We start from the raw sequence: 18,708 nt of genomic DNA on the forward strand, positions 1-18,708 counted from the left end.
TAACAGTATAGATAAGAAGACAGTATCTGTGGAATTAAGACAGCAGCTTCCTGATTTTGGGAATCCTAGGATCGTAAGAAACAACTCAAGTGTCCAGATAGAACAAAGAGGTGGCTGATTCCTAATTGTATTTTACTAAAAAAGTATCTTAATCTTTTACTGTCCTATAACATTTACAAGTTAAGCATAAGTTGTTACTTTTCATTTTTAAATAATAATTATTTTCAATTTCTTTTAACTCAGTGCTAAATACTACTTACTGTTGCCTTTGTTTGTGAAAAAGAATTCCATGCTGTTGTTAAATCTGTACAAAAAATTGAATTCAAGGATCACTTTTGTGACAAACATATTGCAATGTTCAGTAACAGTTTTAAATACTGTTTAAAACAATCTATTCACAATATTTTTCCTCTGGTTATACTTACTTGACGGTGGCAAGATTTACACATCACAATAAGCCATAATATAAGTTTATCTGGTTTGGGGTTACTTTGCTGTATGAACCCAATCTAGGGCAAAACAAAATGGTTCATGCACAAAATGATTTTGTATATAGAATAGCTTGTTTCAGGTGGCTCATATCGTATCTGTATGCTTCAGAAGCATTGATTCAGATAAAAAACAAAATATGGTTGTTCCAAGCAGAAATGTTTTTGTGGTGAAGGGCAAGAAAATGCCAAGGCTGAGTGGGAAAAGTAGATGGATAATCCTTCCCGTGACAATTGTGATATTAGGGAGGGCCTGCTTACTGCCTGTGTAGACCACAAAAGGCTCTTTCCTGTTTTGTTTTGCTAACATTGATAGCAGCAGCAGTGGCTGAGCGGAGGTAGAGAAGTTAAAAAATGGAAAACATTGGGAAGATTGGGAATCAATAGGCAAGATGACAAAATGCAGGTATATCTCATTTTATTACCCCTTAGTTTATTGCACTGCATAAATATTTTAGGTTTCTTTACAAGACCATCCACCAGCAAAAAATTACTACTCACTGAAGAATCAGATGCTGCTTAACATTTTTTAGCATTGATTAATCTTTTAATTAAGGTATAATATTTTAGACAAGTTACTGCAGACTTAATAGATCACAGCATAGTGTAAATGTAACTTAAATATTCACTGGGAAACCAAAACATTCACATAGCTCACTTTATTAAGGTATCTGTTTTATTGTAGTGGTCTGGAATTAAACCCTCAGCATTTCCAAAGTATGCTTTTTTTTTTTTAAACAGACTTTATTCAGTTTTTCACGTTAAAAACAAAAATCTCTTTTTAGTGGACAACATATTTCCGGGTCATCATCTTTACATACAAATATGACAGAAATTATACATTGATATATGCATACTATTATTACCTTTTCCATTCCAGATTTTCAGTAAGGAGAGAAATGAACACATTAATTCTAGACTCTTTCATTAATCTCAATCAATTTTGTTTCATTTCAATTATTTCAAAAATAATCCTTTAGTATTTATTTTTAAACGTAAGGATAAACAATATGTACTTGCCTAATAAATAGTAATAAAGTTTAATTCTAAATTCTTTCATTAATCTCAATCTAAACATCTTTTTATTTCATTTCAATTATTTCAAATATAATCCTTAATATTTATTTTAAAAATAAAAATAAACAATATATATTTGCCTAATAGTAATAATAATGAAGTTACCAATGTCTCTCCTTGCTTTTATTAATCTATATTAAACTTATTAATTTAGCTGGTTCTTTAGTCTGCCATATTCCCTTTCCATTACACATTTCTTTTTTTTTTATGAATTCTAAATTAATACAGATCTTAACACACCCACACAAAAAGAAAAAAAAAACAAGTATAAGTTTCCCCTCTTTTACTATGCTTATATACCAGGCTGGCAACTTCTGGTAAGGAATAGGTACACCAACCAAGCAGGGGAAATTAGAAAAGCACTAGAATTAATAATTTGTTTTTGAAGGAGATGGAAAAAGCAACGAAATCAAGTTTTGCCCTATTTGCCTTTTAAAATCATACATCATTTTATTTATATTCCACTTTTATTATTTTTACTAATAACATCAGCTAACACACACATACACATATACATAACACACACAACCTCTGTGAGGTTGATTGGGCTGAGAGAAGGTAACTGGCCCAAAGTTACCCAACTGGCTTTCATGGTTAAGATGGGACTTGAACTCAGGGCCTCTTGGTACCTTATTTATTTATTTAGCATATGGCATATCATACATAGATTAGCAATATATATTATTTCATCTAGATATGTAAAACACAATAAAATATAAATGTTAAAAAGATCTGTGTTCAAAAAACAATGTCTGGGCCATCTAACCATTGAAGCACAGTACTGTTTACACTTAAAAAACAACAACAGATACTGGATGTCTTTACTGATATACAATTTGACATGGGACCTCTGTAATCACACTGAGGGGAGGATACTATGCCTCACTTATACAGAGAATCCCAGCAGATGTCGTGTGAGGTGTGAATCCTATTCAGGATTGTCCTTTGCTGCCACTTTAGTGGGGTCATCTATATGTCTTCCTATATCTGGATGTTCAGCAAACCATTTGGTTTTCCATTGGGAATCAAAGTTATTGAGAAGATGTGCAAATGTCAGTGGGGTTTTCCTGGATTTGAGTCTTCTGGCTGATAAATGAGGAAGGTCAGTGTACACCGGTAGGAGTTCATAATTTTTCTGTTTTGTATTCTCTCACAAAGCTGGTGATGCTATATGGCTCAGAACAGGAAACCAGAAAGTTAGAATGGTTTTAATACATCTGCTGCTTATAATCTCATGGCATCTAACTTACCAGTATGGCAGCTTTTAAGCTACACAGGGGCACAGTATTTTACTGCGGAGTAGGCCAACCTTAGTCCTGATGACCTGAGAGTGACATTTATTTTATTTTTATTTATTTTCACATAGTTTTTGGAGTAAGTTGATCCTAGTATTGATTTTTGCCGACATATTCTCTAGGTGTTCTTTATAGAAGAGTCCAGTCCAATGTTACTTTGGATGGGGATTATAGGGGAGTGGGTTGTTGTTCAAGTAGATCTTTGGGGCTCATTATACTAGTTTGTTGTTAAGATTGAAGACGTAGCTTACTGTTTTACTGGTGCTATGAATGAGCCTCCAGTCAATGAATAATTTTCCCAAGATTTTAAGATCTTTGGACTGGAGGCTGTCTGCCACCTCCATATGTTTTTCTTGTACTGCTATGGCCAAATCATCAGCATAACCTAATTTGTGTCCTCTTGTTGCTGGCATGTTCAGTGCTGGCAGCCAGATTACTCTGATGCCCTAACACTACACCAAATTGAACAACTAAAATGTTTCAGGTTTTGTTTCTATCAAATCATGACATATCAAAAATGGTTCAACAGAACTTCTGAAATGTAATACTTTGTTTCAGGTTCAAAACAAGGCCCATTTTCTGTTTCATTCAGAGTCCTAACCCATAAAATGTCAGCCATGCTTTCTGAGTTATTACAATTTGTAAACCTATTCTATAGAGTCAACCAGCTTCAACCAACATGGAAGCTATCAGGTGATGCTGAGCTTTGAAACCACATGGGACAAACTATATGTATGATACTTAGTGTGCATTAAGAGCATTAAAATAATATTTGATTAGATAACATGTTAGCAATATGTCAACCTTAAAAATGTGAAAGCATTGGTTTAGTAAAAGTAAAAATACTCATTTATTTTAAAAAAGTTTCTGTAGACAATTATTTTACAATTCCAATGTTTTTTTCAAATATGCATCTTTCATTAAGGTATGTTGACTACTTGTAGCAATTTTAATTTTAAGTGCAAATTTAATACTGCTTAATTTAGCCTTTAATGAGGATGGTGTGGTTAAGAGGCTGATTAGGAGCTAGGAGCAGAGGACCCAGGTTCTAGTCTCCCTTTCAGCATGGAAACCACTTGGGTGAATTTGAAACTTAAACTAGGAAATCTAGAAATATCTACCAGCCTGCATTGGACCACTGTTATCAGATTTTGGTCTATAACTATCAATGAAGAGGCCTTCATCCTCCAGTGATTCAGTTTATTACTATTATTATTATTGTTGTTGTCGTTGTTGTTGTTGTTGTTGTTTAGCTTTCACTAACAAATTTGCAAACAGAAGCCAAAATTTTGCTAGCAGAAGTTAAGGAATAAGAAAAGCAGATCTTGCTAGCTGATCATTTTTCCCAACGGATATCATTTCAGTTTAACACAAATTTCTGTTGTGTTCTATTAAAATTTAGAGAGTCAGATAAAATTCTTTGCACCAAGTGAGATTAAAATTAAATTAATTCATACCTCTAATGGAATTCCTGTTTTGGGAGAACTTTGGATTGTGTAAGGGAAATTCATTTGCTTTTTTGCTCCACATTCTGTTGTTTCACCTACAATATAAAGATAAATGCTCACAGAAATGTCAAACAAAAATACATACACATACCTTGTAAGTTATCAGTACTATTTTGAACTTTATTAGCACAGAAAGCTAAATCTGAACCTGAAAAATATTTTACATCAAGTCAAATTCAGCAGATTAATTATTCTGTGTGAAAATTTTACACACTAACCAAATTATATTTACTGTTTAATGTTTACCCTGCATCCAAAAATATGTTGCTTATGTGACGGCTCACTTGTAATAATCCTGGTATTAACCAACCTTTTAAAAATAATTTTATTATATATTTAAAATGTTACAGTAAGCATTTTAAAACTATTTTATACATTAATATATATTATAAACTAGTAAGTACAGTAGTATAATAACATACAAAATTATATACTTCAGAAGAAAAAAACTATCCTCTTATATAATAAATTGCTTTTATAAGGGGTGGGATAAGTCACTTTTAACAGCACTTTTTTCAGAGCCATTGTAACTTTGAACAGTCACTAAACAGTCACCCCACTAACCTGCTTTCTAGCTCCATTCTTGTGCAGGGCAACAAAAGAAGACCCAGCTCATCAGCTGGGACTCAGGAGGTAGAGAATAGATGGGGGCAGGGCCAGTCAGAGATGGTGTTTGCCAGTTGTTCAAACTACTCAAAAATTTTGCTACCGGTTCTCCAGAACTGGTCAGAACCTGCTGAATACCACCTCTGACCATCAGCCACAAACTAGGGCAGAGTTGCAGAGTGGCCATTCAGCAGACTTTTGTGCCTTTTACAATTACTGATTGTATGAAAAGCTGGGCTCTAAGAAACAGATGGGACTGTTTAAGGTAATCTGGTCTCTCTTCTCAATGAAATAAGACAGATTAATTTTACAATTGATGTTTTGAAAGAGAGCGTGGAACATAAACTTCAAGAGCTGAAATCACATCTTCCAACAGATGTATTGGAGGAGCTACAGAATTTACAAAGAAGGCACAATTAGCACAACATAACAAGGGCAAAGAAAGGCAAATTTTCTACGCTGCAGAAGCACACAAAGCAGAGGAATCAATCCAGATGAGAGAGGACAGTGACATATCTTAGAGAAATGACTGATGGGTGAGAAATCTGACAGAGAGCTTACTCAAACAGGGAAGGAAAATCTATACTGGGATTCGCAGTGTAGAACTGCCAACAGACCGAGCCTACATAGAATTTGACTCTTTCATAAGTTACTGTGAAGCCAGAACGCACAGCCTCCAGTTAATGTGGCAATCATCCTTTTAAGCTGTACTGTTTTACTAACCCCCAGCCCAGTATGTCTTCCAAATCAGACTTCAAAACAAAGGGCATATTCAACAAAATTGTAAACTAAAGTAACATGCTTTAAACTGGACTGTATTTCAGCATATAGCAGCTTCTGACTAAACTGGTCTGATTTGTGAAGCCTAGAAAAACTGTTTCTAGTATTTGGATAGCAGAATCCCAGGCTTGCAATATATATGGCAAAGTTAAAAAAAAAAAAAGCATCCTGGATGTCAGAAGAGTTCATTCTGTTACCAAAACATTTCATGGATATATTTATAAAGTCATCTGGAGTATCACTCACTGAAGATTTTTTTAAGTTTTGCCTGAAAACAATAAAATTCTTTACATAACCTCTGTCGCAGGAGGCAAGAGATTTTTCTATTTCTGCATTCACATTTATGACAATTGCAGTGTCCCAGGGTCAAGTTATCACTGTTTGCAACCTTCTGACAAACAAAGTCAATGGGGAAGCAAGATTCACTTAACAACCATGTTACTAATGTAATCACTGCAGTGATTCACTTAAACAAATGGGGCAAGAAAAGTTGTAAAATGGGGCAAAGCTCACTTAACAAATGTTTAACTTAGCAACATAAATTTTGGGCTCAGTTGTGGTTATAAGTTGAGAACTACCTGTATTCTTCTATTTGCATTTTCTCACTTACAGCTTTGTTATATCCTCTTTCCACTAAACATAACTTTTTCATATTTTCCATTACCATAATTTTGCCCCTTACTGTGATATTCCATAACACAATTCATTTTACTTGGTTCTATATAGATTCCAAGCCTTCTTATGTCTTTTCGTTCATTCCAATAATTTTTCAGACTGGACTTGTATTATTCTTACAGTTCATCTACTTTCATTCTACTCGTCTTCGTTTCATTTCTTTTCTTCACTTTCATTTCCCCGCAAAGCTCTGCTACTAAATAATAATCTGTCCCACATTTAGAAACTGTCACCCTTATATATTTCAGGAATTACAATCTTGCTTAACAATCCAAAGAGGAATCAGCAACTCAATTACTAACCAATAGGGTTGTTAAGTGAAACATCACATGACCGTAACTTGCAATTTTACAGCTGGATTCTCCATTGACTGCTTGTTGGAAGCTGGCTATAAAGTATGCAAATGCTGATCTTGTGACCATGGGACACTGCAATGGTTGCAAAGCGTGAGGATCAGTTCAAAATTTACTTTTTCAGAACTATTTAGAAATGGTTGCTAAACAGGGCAGTTGTTAAGGGACAATTGCATATATTCTAATCTTTCATCATAAACAATCAAATTAATTTTGGAATTATTCCTTTGCCATGTGTAATATGAATAAGGCTAAGTTTAAAACAGACATTTTTCCTAAGCAGATCCTCACTAACTATCACCATGTCATTCATCCTTAGGTCTCTAAATAATCTAGATATTTTATGTATTCTCTAATCTTGTTCAAACCCATCTATTCAGCTTATCTAACTTTTTTTTTCAATATTCCATACCAATTTATGCTTTCGGACATATTAGTCCTTTCATCCTTAATCAAACCCAAATCTTCACTTCCTTATCTATATTAATAAGACAGAAATGTTAGATTAGATTTTAGGAAACCAACCTGCCTTCACAGTATACAGGCAGTCCTCAAATTACGACCACAACTGAGCCTAGAATTTCTATTGCTAAGGGAAACATTTGTTAAACGAGTTTTGCCCCATTTTATGACTTTTCTTACCACAGTTGTTAAGTGAATCACTGCAGTTGTTAAGTTAGTAATAGGGGTAAGTGAATCTGCCCTCCCCACTGATTTTGCTTGTCAGATGGTTGCAAAATGGGATCATATGATCCTGGAACACTGCAACCGTCATAAATATGAGTCAGTTGCCAAGCATTTGAATTTTAATCATGTGACCATGGAGATGCTGCAATGGTCGTTAGGGTGAAAAATGGTCATAAGTCACTTTTTTCAGTGACATTGTAACTTTAAATGGTCACTAAATGAGCTGTTGTCATAAACAGATACAGATTTAAGAAATACAATGTTCATTTAATTTTCATTTTCATTGGTCGATAAGTGTATAGGCTGTCGAATGCCTAGCTATCTCACATACACAATTATTAGGGAAGTTGTATTTTTGAGGTTTAACTTTATTATTGAACAACTACAGTGCTCTCAGTCAATCCAAAATGTTAATAAACTCCAAAGCTGGATATTTAAGAAAGTAAAAGTGAGGTTTTGGTTTTCTTAGGGGAATATCTATGCACAATTATTGGACAACTATTAGTGTGCAGAATTATTATGCAACAAAATAAAAATGAAAAATTTCCCAACTTACTCATTTAATTTCATCTGTTAAAGTGAGAATAAACTCAAAATTTACAAATAAACATTTCTGACATTTCAAAATAAAATAATCAATGAGCACTATTGTCACTCTTCTTTTCAATAACAGTCATAAGCCTTCCTTTCATGGAGTCTTGTCAAGTTTCTTGATCTGTTGATGATCAACTTTTTGTACAGCAGCAACCACAGCCTCCCAGACATTGTCCAGAGAGGTGTACTGTTTTCCTTCACTATAAATCTCCCATTTAAGAAGAGCCCACAATTTCTCAATAGGGTTTAGGTCAGATGAGGAAGGGAATGGTGTCATTTTTTTTCTCGTCTTTAAGGCCTTTACTGGCTAGTTATGCAGTGGAGCACTTCGATGCATGCGATCAAGTCCTGCATAAAAATCATGGTCTTGAAAGATGCAGTCTTCCTGTACCATTGCTTGAAGAAAGTGCCTTCTAAAAACTGGTAGTAGGTTTGGGAATTGATTTTGAGTCCATCTTCAACCCAAAAAGTTCAACTAGTTCATCTTTAAATACCAGTCCATACCAGTACCCCACCTCCACCTTGCTGTCATCTGAGTTGAAGTGAGGCTTTGTGCACTTTATTGATCAAGCCACAGGCCCATCCATCTGGTCTGTCAAGAGTCACTCTCATCTCATCGCTCCATAAAATTTTTGAAAAATCTGCCTTCAGATATTTTGTGGCCCAGTCTTGCTATTTCAACTTATGTGTCTTGGTCAGTGATGGTTGGGTTTCAGCTTTCCTTACCGTGGCCATGTCTCTGAGCACTGAACACCTTATACTTCTGTGCTTGTACTTCTGAGCACTCCAGGTAGACTGCAGTTCTGGAACACAACAACACTAGAGAATAGTGGGTTCCTGGTAGCTTCACGCTTTATCCTTCTCAAATCTTGTAGTTAATTCGTGTCTTTTTTCTCAATGCGGTTCTTGTGACCCTGTTGACTATTTGCAACAATATGTTATGGTTCTGTGAAAACACTCCAATATCTTAGCAATTTCAAGAGTGCTGCATCCCTCTGAAACACTTTTTACAATTTTTGACTTTTTGGAGTCAGCTGAATCTTTTTTTGGCTCATTTTGCCCGAGGAAAGGAAGCTGCCTAATAATTATGCACTTTGATATAGGTTGATCCCTCATTACACAAATACACATCACCTGATCTGCCTATATCCACTAAGCATTCAAGTTTATATAGCTTGGAGATAGAAAATATGCATAAAAATGAAGATATGGTCAAAATACTCACTTGCCTAGTAATTGCACACACAATGTATTTACCATATGCAACATCACTTTCTATCTTACCAGTCAATTTTGGCACATTATTGACTTACTTGCAAGCAAAGTCCAATTTTATCTCATTTTTACTAGCATCATACTATCAAACTATGTTTTTGAGTTTGCAAGCACTGTACTATTGCTCAAATCTTATCAATTTAAAAATATATAAGGTGTGTGAACACAGGTTGCAAAGTAGAGAAGCCATGCTAAATAAAAATAACAGACCGAAATACTTCAGGAAAGAATATATAGATTGTCCAGAAAATCTAGCTTTGGCTTATGAAAGAAGGAATGCTTATTTTTTAAAAAATGAGACAATGAAAAAAGAAAGCTACCAGGGATATCAATACAAGTAAATACAATCTTTCCAGCAAGTTCAGTTAGATTGCTCAGTACAGATCTGGAAAGAGACTAATAAGTATGGTTTATTTATTTGATGTATTTCTTGCTTAATAATGCTTTTAAAGTTTTATTTTTCTGAAACAAGTCAGTTTGAGATCTGCCATAGAATATACTGGAGTACTGAAATGCATTGATTTTACTTTGTCCCTCTTCTGAGTCCTGATATAAAACTTGAGTGATGATGTCAAACTAATTCTTTTCCTCCAAAGTTTCTCCTATTTTGCTTTCACAGAATCCAAAGAAGCACTACTACCAGTAGCTGATAGCATGTATCACATCAAAGGAATAGTCAATAAAGGCTGTGTTCATATCATGCATAACCAAAAAAATGGCTAAGTGGGGAATACTGTATGTTCTCCTGGTTTGCCACACATATGACCAGTGACACCAATTACACACACAATTTGCAGGTGTCCAAAATGTTTTGTATGAATACCCAGATAATAATATTTCAGACATAAGGCAAACTACTGTACTGCGTAGATCCATGATCTTATTTTTTAAAAAATGCTATATAAAAACATTACAGATTTTCCCAGCTCTGGAATCCAGATCACTGTCCAGAGATCATCCCTACTATGTTCTCCAACTGCTAAACAGGGAGAAAAATTAGATAATGAAGATTAGTGACCCTGAGAGTTGTATACAATGAAATTTTATTTTAATGTATGCAGATTAGTGTACATTCAAAGTGGCAATAAAGTTATTCTAAATCTAAGTCTAGTGAATAATGCAATATTTCCTTGGCACTGACCAAAATTTTTTTGGAAGTGATTTTTCACTTTCAAAGAAATCCCAGATTAATTTAATAGCAGAAATTTAACTCAAAATGTTATGGTGATATTTGAACAATACAACTAACTCCCATCATCAAAAACAATGGAGTATTCCAGTCAAAACTAATATGAAATAAAAGGAGTGATTGACTGAAAAATATTTTCAGTCATTAAAGAGAAGCCAGTCATAAAACCAGGAGTTCATAATTTTTTAAAAAATGAAAATCTTAATTGTTCCTTTTAAAACTTTTAAAATTATTTAATAGTAATGTCGAACATTATATTGATACTACAGCAGAATGAAGACATGATGACTGACAGTGCCTTATGACAGCCCTACAATGCCATCAACTTGTTGATATTGCAAATTAGAGATGAAACTGATTCTTGCTTGGATTTGTACCACGAAATCCTCTGAATAAAACACCTTTTAATTGTCAGCAAACTCAGAGCCATAGCCACATGTTTGGAAATATATTTTATTAATTATTCTTGTTTGGCTAATTTACAGTTTTCTGCAAATTAACATTGGGTAATATTCTTCATTATATTCTGTAACATCAATTCTATATGGAGTAGTTTCTCCCCAAACATTCAGAATTTTCTGAGAGAAATAAAGATATGCTGGCAGCCTGATACAACAGATAATATTGATTTCCAAATGCTTTTGATACAATCATTCAATGAAAGACATTTGCCAATTGATACAAATAGATTTTTTTGTACATGAAAATTGAACCAAATTCACTGCTCCAAAATGTGGTATGAATTAGACAAACATGGAAACTAGGTTTACAAACAGCTATTAAGCAAAACAATTACAAATAATCCTCATGTTCAAACATAGCATGCAAAAACAGATGTCACCTGCTATCTCCCAACAGGGCTGCCTGTCCTAAGAGGCATGGGGAAACATCCTACCTTATTTCTGTGAGTACACTTCCCATATTTTTTCCTATGAGCTGAGTACAGATAGTCCTCGACTTATGACCACAACTGAACCCAAAATTTCTGTTGCTAAACAAAACATTTGTTAAGTGAGCTTTGCCCCATTTTACAAATCTTTCTTGCCTTGGTTGTTAACAGAATCACTGCAGTTGTTAAGTTAGTAACACGGCTGTTAAGTGAATCTGGCTTCCCCATTGACTTTGCATGTCAGAAGGTTGCAAAATTGATATGACTCGGAACACAGCAACCATCATACATACATGTCAGTTGCCAAGTATCTGAATTTTGATCACATGATGACAGGGATGCTGTAACAGTCATAAGTCTGAAAAATGGTCATATGTCATTTTTCCAGTGCTGTTGTAACTTCAAACAGTCACTAACTTACCAATTGTTGTAAGTTATTATTACCCATATTGAATTACCTGTATCAGTGGGCAAAATGACTCTTACTGCGTTAATGTGTTCACAGAAATATAGAGAAGAAAAGCCCATGCCATTTTTCAAGAATTTAAGAATTCACTTCAGTTGTACTTTCTTTGTAGCATTTTGGAGACTGAAAGAGATAGGACTATAGGTAGTCCTCGATTTACAACAGTTCATTTAGTAACCATTCAAAGTTACAACAGCACTGAAAACAGTGACTTATACCATTTTCACACTTACCACTTTTGCAGCATTCCCAGTCACCTGACCAAAATTCTGAGACTTGGCAACCGACTCATATTTATGACGGTTGCAGTATCCCGGGGTTATGTGACTACCTTTGGCAACCTTCTAACATGCAAAGCCAATTGGGAAGCCAGATTCACTTAAAAACTATGTTACTAACTTAACTGAAGTGGTTCACTTAAGAACTTGTGGCAAGGCAGGTCAGAAAATGAGGCAAAACTCAACTGTCTCACTTAGCAACAGAAATTTTGGGTTCAATTGTGCTCATAAGTCAAGGACTACAGGTAGTCCTCGACTTATTACAGGAGCCTGTAATATATGTCTCTTTTGCTGAAACAGACTAAAATGCAATAGGGCTGAAAAGTAAATTCCTTGGAGAGAAAACCTTACCTGGCCACTTTTGCATATGAGTTTGTGCCACTAGTACTTAAGGGAACTCACGAAAATAAGTATATTCAGTATCTGCATTTCAAGCTAGCTCCTGTTAATAATAACATTCTCAGAACCACTCCCTTCAAAATAACTCATTTTTTCATCTCTTTATATCTCATACAATATAAAACTCGGAATTCTAGCAGTCAAATAAATTGAGCTCCTTCTGGATTCCTGCAGTATAAACGACCTGAAACAAGAGGCGGAGGCGGCATTTGTCTTATTCGGGGATCTAAATCATAACCGACCTTCCTCCCTTTAAATCAGGAAGAAGCTGTGACAATCCAGGCCGAACTGCAGCGGAATGGAGCGCGGAAAAGGGGTCGGCGAAAGAACGAACAGCAGGCAACAAACTCCCGAAACATGCTCGTCAGTAGAAAACAGCCTCCCAGCGCTTCACCCCCTTCTGAATCCCAGGAACCGAAAGCCGGAAACCCTGTCAAGTTTCTCTCGCTTTCCCCATAAGTCCCCAATTGGGTTTTAGCTGGAGGGCTCCCCACAATTGGAGAGCCGCCTCACCTATTCTATCGCCGCTTCCGTTCCTTCCTCCTCCTTCCTGGCGGCGACTGAGGTTGTCGGCTCATCCCCTCAAACCTTCGGGATTGAGAGCTGCGATGAAGTGGAGCCCCCTCCTCCTTCCCCCCCCCCTCCCAAGCTGTTTTAAGAGCTCGGCGCCATTACCGCCCAGTAACCGACTCAGAAGCGCCGGGGCGCGAGCTTCAGAATACCAGCGGCGCGCGGTAGGGCGGGAGCTGCGGTTGGAAATCTCGCGATATGTCCTCCGAAAAGTCATAGACCTCCCAAATACGGCGATCGTCGAGTCGGTTTCTGTGCGCTCCGGTCATCTTGAATGTGGTAGAGCCAGATACTCCGCCCATCTTTCTCTCCCCCACCCCCACCCCCTCCGCTAAATAGACAGACATGAAATGTGGGGAAAACCTATAAATTGATTTGTGGATAAAAGTACGGGCATATTAAAGATTTACTGAAAAAAAAAACGCCTGGTTCCGCCAAAATGTATCTTGAGCTTCATTTGAAAGATTCCTCAAACCCCAAAAACTTTAACCTTAGACTGTCTACTATTGACCTCACCCCTTTTCTAAGAGGTCTGTAGGGGGGCGTGCATAAGCACACCAACGCGCCTACCGTCCCTGTCCTATTGCTTTATATTTTTTTATTTTTCTTATATGTATCCATGTATTCATAACTATGTTTTTACTTATACCTATTATCTTGTAAGCAATTGACACACATAAATAAATAAACAAAAAAAACAAAATATGCCATTGTCTACCGACCAGGGTTTCCTTAAAAAAATGAAACCATAAAGGAATGTGTCAAAATAATTAGGGGTGGCATGATGGCAGTATTCCAGTATTTGAAGGGCTGCTGCAAAGAAGAAGGGGGTTAAATTATTCTCCAAAGCACCCAGAGGGCAGGACAAGAAACCATGGTTGGAAACTAATCAAAGAGAGAATTAAGGAATTAAGGAGAAACTTCCCAACAGTGAGGTCAATTAACCAGTGGAATAGCTTGCCTTCAGAAATCGTGGGTGCTCCAAACTGGAGATTTTTAAGAAGAAACTAGACAACCACTTCCCTGAAATAGTATAGGTTCTCCTGCTTGTGTAGTGGGCTGGACTAGAAGACCTCCAAGGTCCCTTCCACCTCTATTCTATTCTAAAGTTAAATCAGTGAGGTGCATCTCGGAATATGGATTGCTGTAAAAATGGTACAACATGATTATCAACTCTTCGATTAAAAAAAGTTCTACTGAATCTTCTGAAACTTTTTTTCTGTAAAACATAATTAGGATTGTTGTTTTTTAAAATGAGAATTGTAATTAAGCCAATATATGCCTCTAAAATATCACCAAACTTAGAGATTTATGCTAGCAATGGGCATGGGTAAATTGTCTCCAAGTTAAATTGTGGTGCAGTTATAGCCAAGGTAATCCTATTAATATTTTACTCAGTAGTAAGCAACATGTCATTCCATTAAGGCAAACATCTAGCTTCACAATTCAGACTGAATTTACATGCCAAGCTAACCATAATAAAGTTGCTTTGGCTGAATATTCTGTGGGAAGCCACAAACAATCCCCCATATGATGGCTTAATATTGGGTATTAATCCAGCAACTATAAATAACGGCTAATCCAAACATGACTAATTGTATTTTATTTAAAGAGCTATGGTGAAAAAGAACCTTGGTTTAGAACGGGGCTGTCAAACTCCTGGCCCACGGACTAGATGTGTCGCACGCTGGCCACACCCATACTCGGTTTAGCGAAGGGGAAAAAAGTCCCAATATGTCATGTGACACTGCCATGATGACATAAGTCTGACACCCCTGGCTTAAAAGATACGTAAACTGGATAATTGACCAGCCTAAACTAACATAGAGTTTGATGGGAAAACATTGAGATGAACATCAATATCCTGGTCTTGAGACCCCTTTTCTCCTTCTACTACAATCTCCTGGATGTTATTCTTCATTTATAAACTAGACATGCATGAGCACTCTATTGCTCTTTGAAAGAAAATGGTTTAGTAGCAAGCCAGGTGGAAATCAATGATTTTCCAGTTTCTATCTCTGGCAATTAAAGTTATTCTCTTAGCATTTTGTAGTTTTCCATGTTGCCTATGTCCTCTACGTAACTGTGTCCCTCAGTAAAAAAAATAAAATTTGAGAAGTAAAAATTATAGATAGTGGCATGCATAAGTTAAACTGTTGTATGCTCATGTATTGGAATACATATATTACACTTAGCCAGGGGTGAGCAAGCCACATGTGGCTCTTTCATCCCTCTGCTGCGGCACCCTGTCGCTCAAAATATGTGTCACAACCACCAGTGTGTGTGACACCTGCCAGCACACAATTTATTGAGCTTTTTGACTCCCGATAGGCCAACCATGGGTAAATCCAAGAAAATAAAAGTTTCAGAAGAAAATACACCGTTTTTATTCAACTACATAAGCTAGTTTTGTGGCTGCTCAGGAAATAGACAGGCACAGGAAGGGTTTTGTGGCTCCTGGTGTTTTCTGTGCAAAATGAGTTCCAATGGCTCTTTGAGTGTTTAAGGTTGTTGACCCCTGCACTAAGCTTTAAGCCATGATTTATAAACAAAAAACAAAAACTGAGTTCATACCATACAAAAAGCAAAAACAAAACATATTGGACATGATTTTCTCTGATTATTTATTCAGTTTCTATAGCCAAGTAAAAACCACGTAACTCTGCAGTTTACAATTCTATTTTTTTTTAAAAGCAACAATAAAACATCCACAAAATATATATCTAGAATTAAACATAAAATTCAGATAATTCCCATTAATATTGCTTCCTTTCTAACATTCTGCCATATAAGTCTAATATAGTTCAAGTATCAGCTTGAACTGATGTTTGAAAACGTTTTAAACAAGGCATATGTAAAAATGATGCACAATGATATTCATGTACAACAGCAGTATACCACCTGAGATTCTAATATAAAATGCTGCTTTGAGATATACAGTAGAATAGCTGGTCTGAGAGAGCCAGACTTTAGCTCCTTAAACAAATATGTACCTTACCAGAAATATGGTGGTGGGCAACTATATGAATCCAGGGAAAGAAGATCTAGGCAGGTGCTAAACATGAATCTTTTGTATGCTCTAACATCCCTTCATACCATCAAATCTGGAGGACTCTGCCCAGTGGTAGGATTCAATTTTTTTATTACCAGTTTGGTTAGGGTGGCTTGGTGGGCATAGCAGGGGAAGGATACTGTAAAATCTCCAGTCAGAGGTGGTATTTTCCAGTTCTCCAAACTATTCAAAATTTCCTCTATCGGTTCTCCAGAACTGGTCAGAACCTGCTGAATACCACCTCTGAGTCTGTCATAACGCACAATTACCAATATTCACTTACAAATAGAACAAAGCATCCTCAGTATTTTTGGAGGAGTGTCAGCATATACCAGATTTTGGTCACTCACTGTACTATATATTAAAGTGATACTAAAGATACTTTTTGAAGAGGCAACTGGAGAACAAAAGAGCACTTTTGGGAAAACCATGATCTGGATAACTGAGAATCACTATAGACATTTACTAAAGTTATAATTTAAATTCTTCAGGAAAAAAGGCTGGTTTCTGAAGAACTGTACACATTTGCTTTGCACAGTTTGTTCTGCTTCTTAACTTAAATACTGACCAAATAAATCAATTGTGTGAGGTCTTAAAATTGCTATTTCTGATTACTTAGAATGACGCTTTCATTCATTTTAATGTATGAGACTTCAATTTCAAACCATACTTAAAGGCATAAACATTTGTATTTTATTTAAAATGAAGGTTGGGAATTCCAGAAAACTCAATTTCTGTATTGCTGTAATGAAATGCATATCAGTGATAAAATAATTAATACTCCTGTATTTTATATTTTTCACTGTAGTATTTTCTGCTGATATGAGGATGTGCAAATATTTATATTACACATGAAGCCATGTAACAAACAGAAGCAGAAATTCTTAGTCACAAAAAGCTTTAACATCCACACAGCAATTTAAAAGAAATTGATTGATTAGGTGCCATCAAATGAATGTCAGCTTTTCTCCCAGGATGATCTGTCTTGAAAATGGGCTTTCAGTTTACTGCTGTTGCAATTGAATTTTCTCATCTTGCTGTTACTTATTTTCTTCTCTTTCCTTCTTCATGCACCTTTTCCAGCATTATAGACTATTCTAGAGAGCTAGATTTTTGCATAATGCATCTGAAGTAAGATAATTTGAGCCTGGTTATTTGTGCCGTGGGTGAGAGCTTTGGATTGTTTTGTTTGGGATTTTCCCTTTGGCTTTCCATGGTATTCTCTGGAGTCTTCTCCAACACCAAAGCTCCAAAGCCTCTTCAAATTTTCACTTCCATAGAGTGCCAGAAGGAATATAGTTTCTGTCACTATTCGTTTTTGTAGGCATGGACCCATTAGGTTAGGGCATCTGAATAGTGTTTACAGTGCCTTCATGGGTGGTCTACCAAGTGCTGGCTATGTCATGTTTCTTGATTGCAAGTTACTCTATTGATGGTTCATCTTAAAATGCAAAAACCACCTACAACTTTGATATCTTCCTTATATTCCTCATGAATTATAATTCTCCAGAGAAATGTAATTGATATTACTTAATCAAATTATACCCAAATACTTTGGTATTTGGCATTATACCCAAATACTGTTTCTTCAATATCTTTACAACTATGAAATCAAGATTCTTTCTCAGTTTTCATGCTCTGAGCAATAAATATTTTCTACTTAAACTGAAAGTGTACATTTCTGCTCCATTTTCATTTGCTGACATACAAAAGCTCTATCCGTGATTGGTTCACTTAATCTTTCACTGTGTTGAACTTCCTCATGTTCCTGTTTCTTAGATTCAATATTTCTTCTATAATCCTGTCTTTGTAGCGTCTAACCTGGAAGGCTTTAATAAGGCTGTGTCATAAGCACATTATAGCCATACTCCAAAAATCATCAGCTTTTCTCAATGCTACATTGTGTGTCGTTTGATCTGAGGAGCCCATCATCTAATACTATATTGACAATCAGTCAAACATGCCTATCCATGTTTTTGTGGAGAATATAGAAGTGGGTTTACACTGCCTTCTCCTATACATTATTTTATACTCCCATTGTCATTATCACTAAATGATCATCCACTTTCATCACTTTCATTGATCTCTGCTGCATGATTCAAGTAGTCCTTCACTTATGATCACAACTGAGCCCCAAATTTATTGTTAAGGGTGACAATTGTGAATTGTGCCCCATTTTACCACCTTTCTGGCCATAGTCGTTAAATGAATCACTATAGTTGTTAAGTTAGTAACATGGTCGCTAAGTGAATCTGGTTTCCCCATTGACTCAGAAGGTGGCAAAAGGTGATCTCATGACCCTGGGACACTGCAACCGTCATAAATATGACTGAGTTGTCAAGTGTCTGAATTTGCTCATGTGACCATGAGGATATTGCAATGGTTGTAACTTATAAGTGTGAAAAACAGTCATCATAAGTCACTTTTTTCAGTGCCTTTATAACTTGGAACTGTCACTAAGTGAACTATTGTAAGTTGAAGACTACCTGCTTGCTTCAATTGGGCAGGTAGGATGGTGTTCATGGCT

General features: G+C 35.9%; 1 protein-coding gene across 3 annotated transcripts in view; it reads right to left on the reverse strand.

Moving 5' to 3' along the window:
• Window positions 1–18,708, reverse strand: part of CEP350 (centrosomal protein 350) — a 91,920-nt gene that overhangs the window by 71,003 nt on the left and 2,209 nt on the right. For 2 of the 3 annotated variants that reach the window (XM_087930451.1, XM_087930449.1), the window contains exons 1-3: window positions 13,073–13,324; window positions 4,318–4,403; window positions 261–304 (exon numbers count right to left, since the gene is read on the reverse strand). In XM_087930451.1, coding sequence (XP_087786577.1) covers window positions 261–304; window positions 4,318–4,390 — 117 coding nt within the window. In that variant the 5' untranslated portion in view covers window positions 4,391–4,403; window positions 13,073–13,324. Of the gene's footprint in view, window positions 1–260; window positions 305–4,317; window positions 4,404–13,072; window positions 13,325–18,708 lie in introns of those variants that run through there. The other variant, XM_087930450.1, reaches the window with a different exon arrangement.

The sequence above is a fragment of the Pseudonaja textilis genome, chromosome 3, assembly GCF_049901715.1.
Source record: "Pseudonaja textilis isolate UNSWEBS1 chromosome 3, rPseTex1.2, whole genome shotgun sequence".
NCBI classification, from domain to species: domain Eukaryota; kingdom Metazoa; phylum Chordata; class Lepidosauria; order Squamata; family Elapidae; genus Pseudonaja; species Pseudonaja textilis.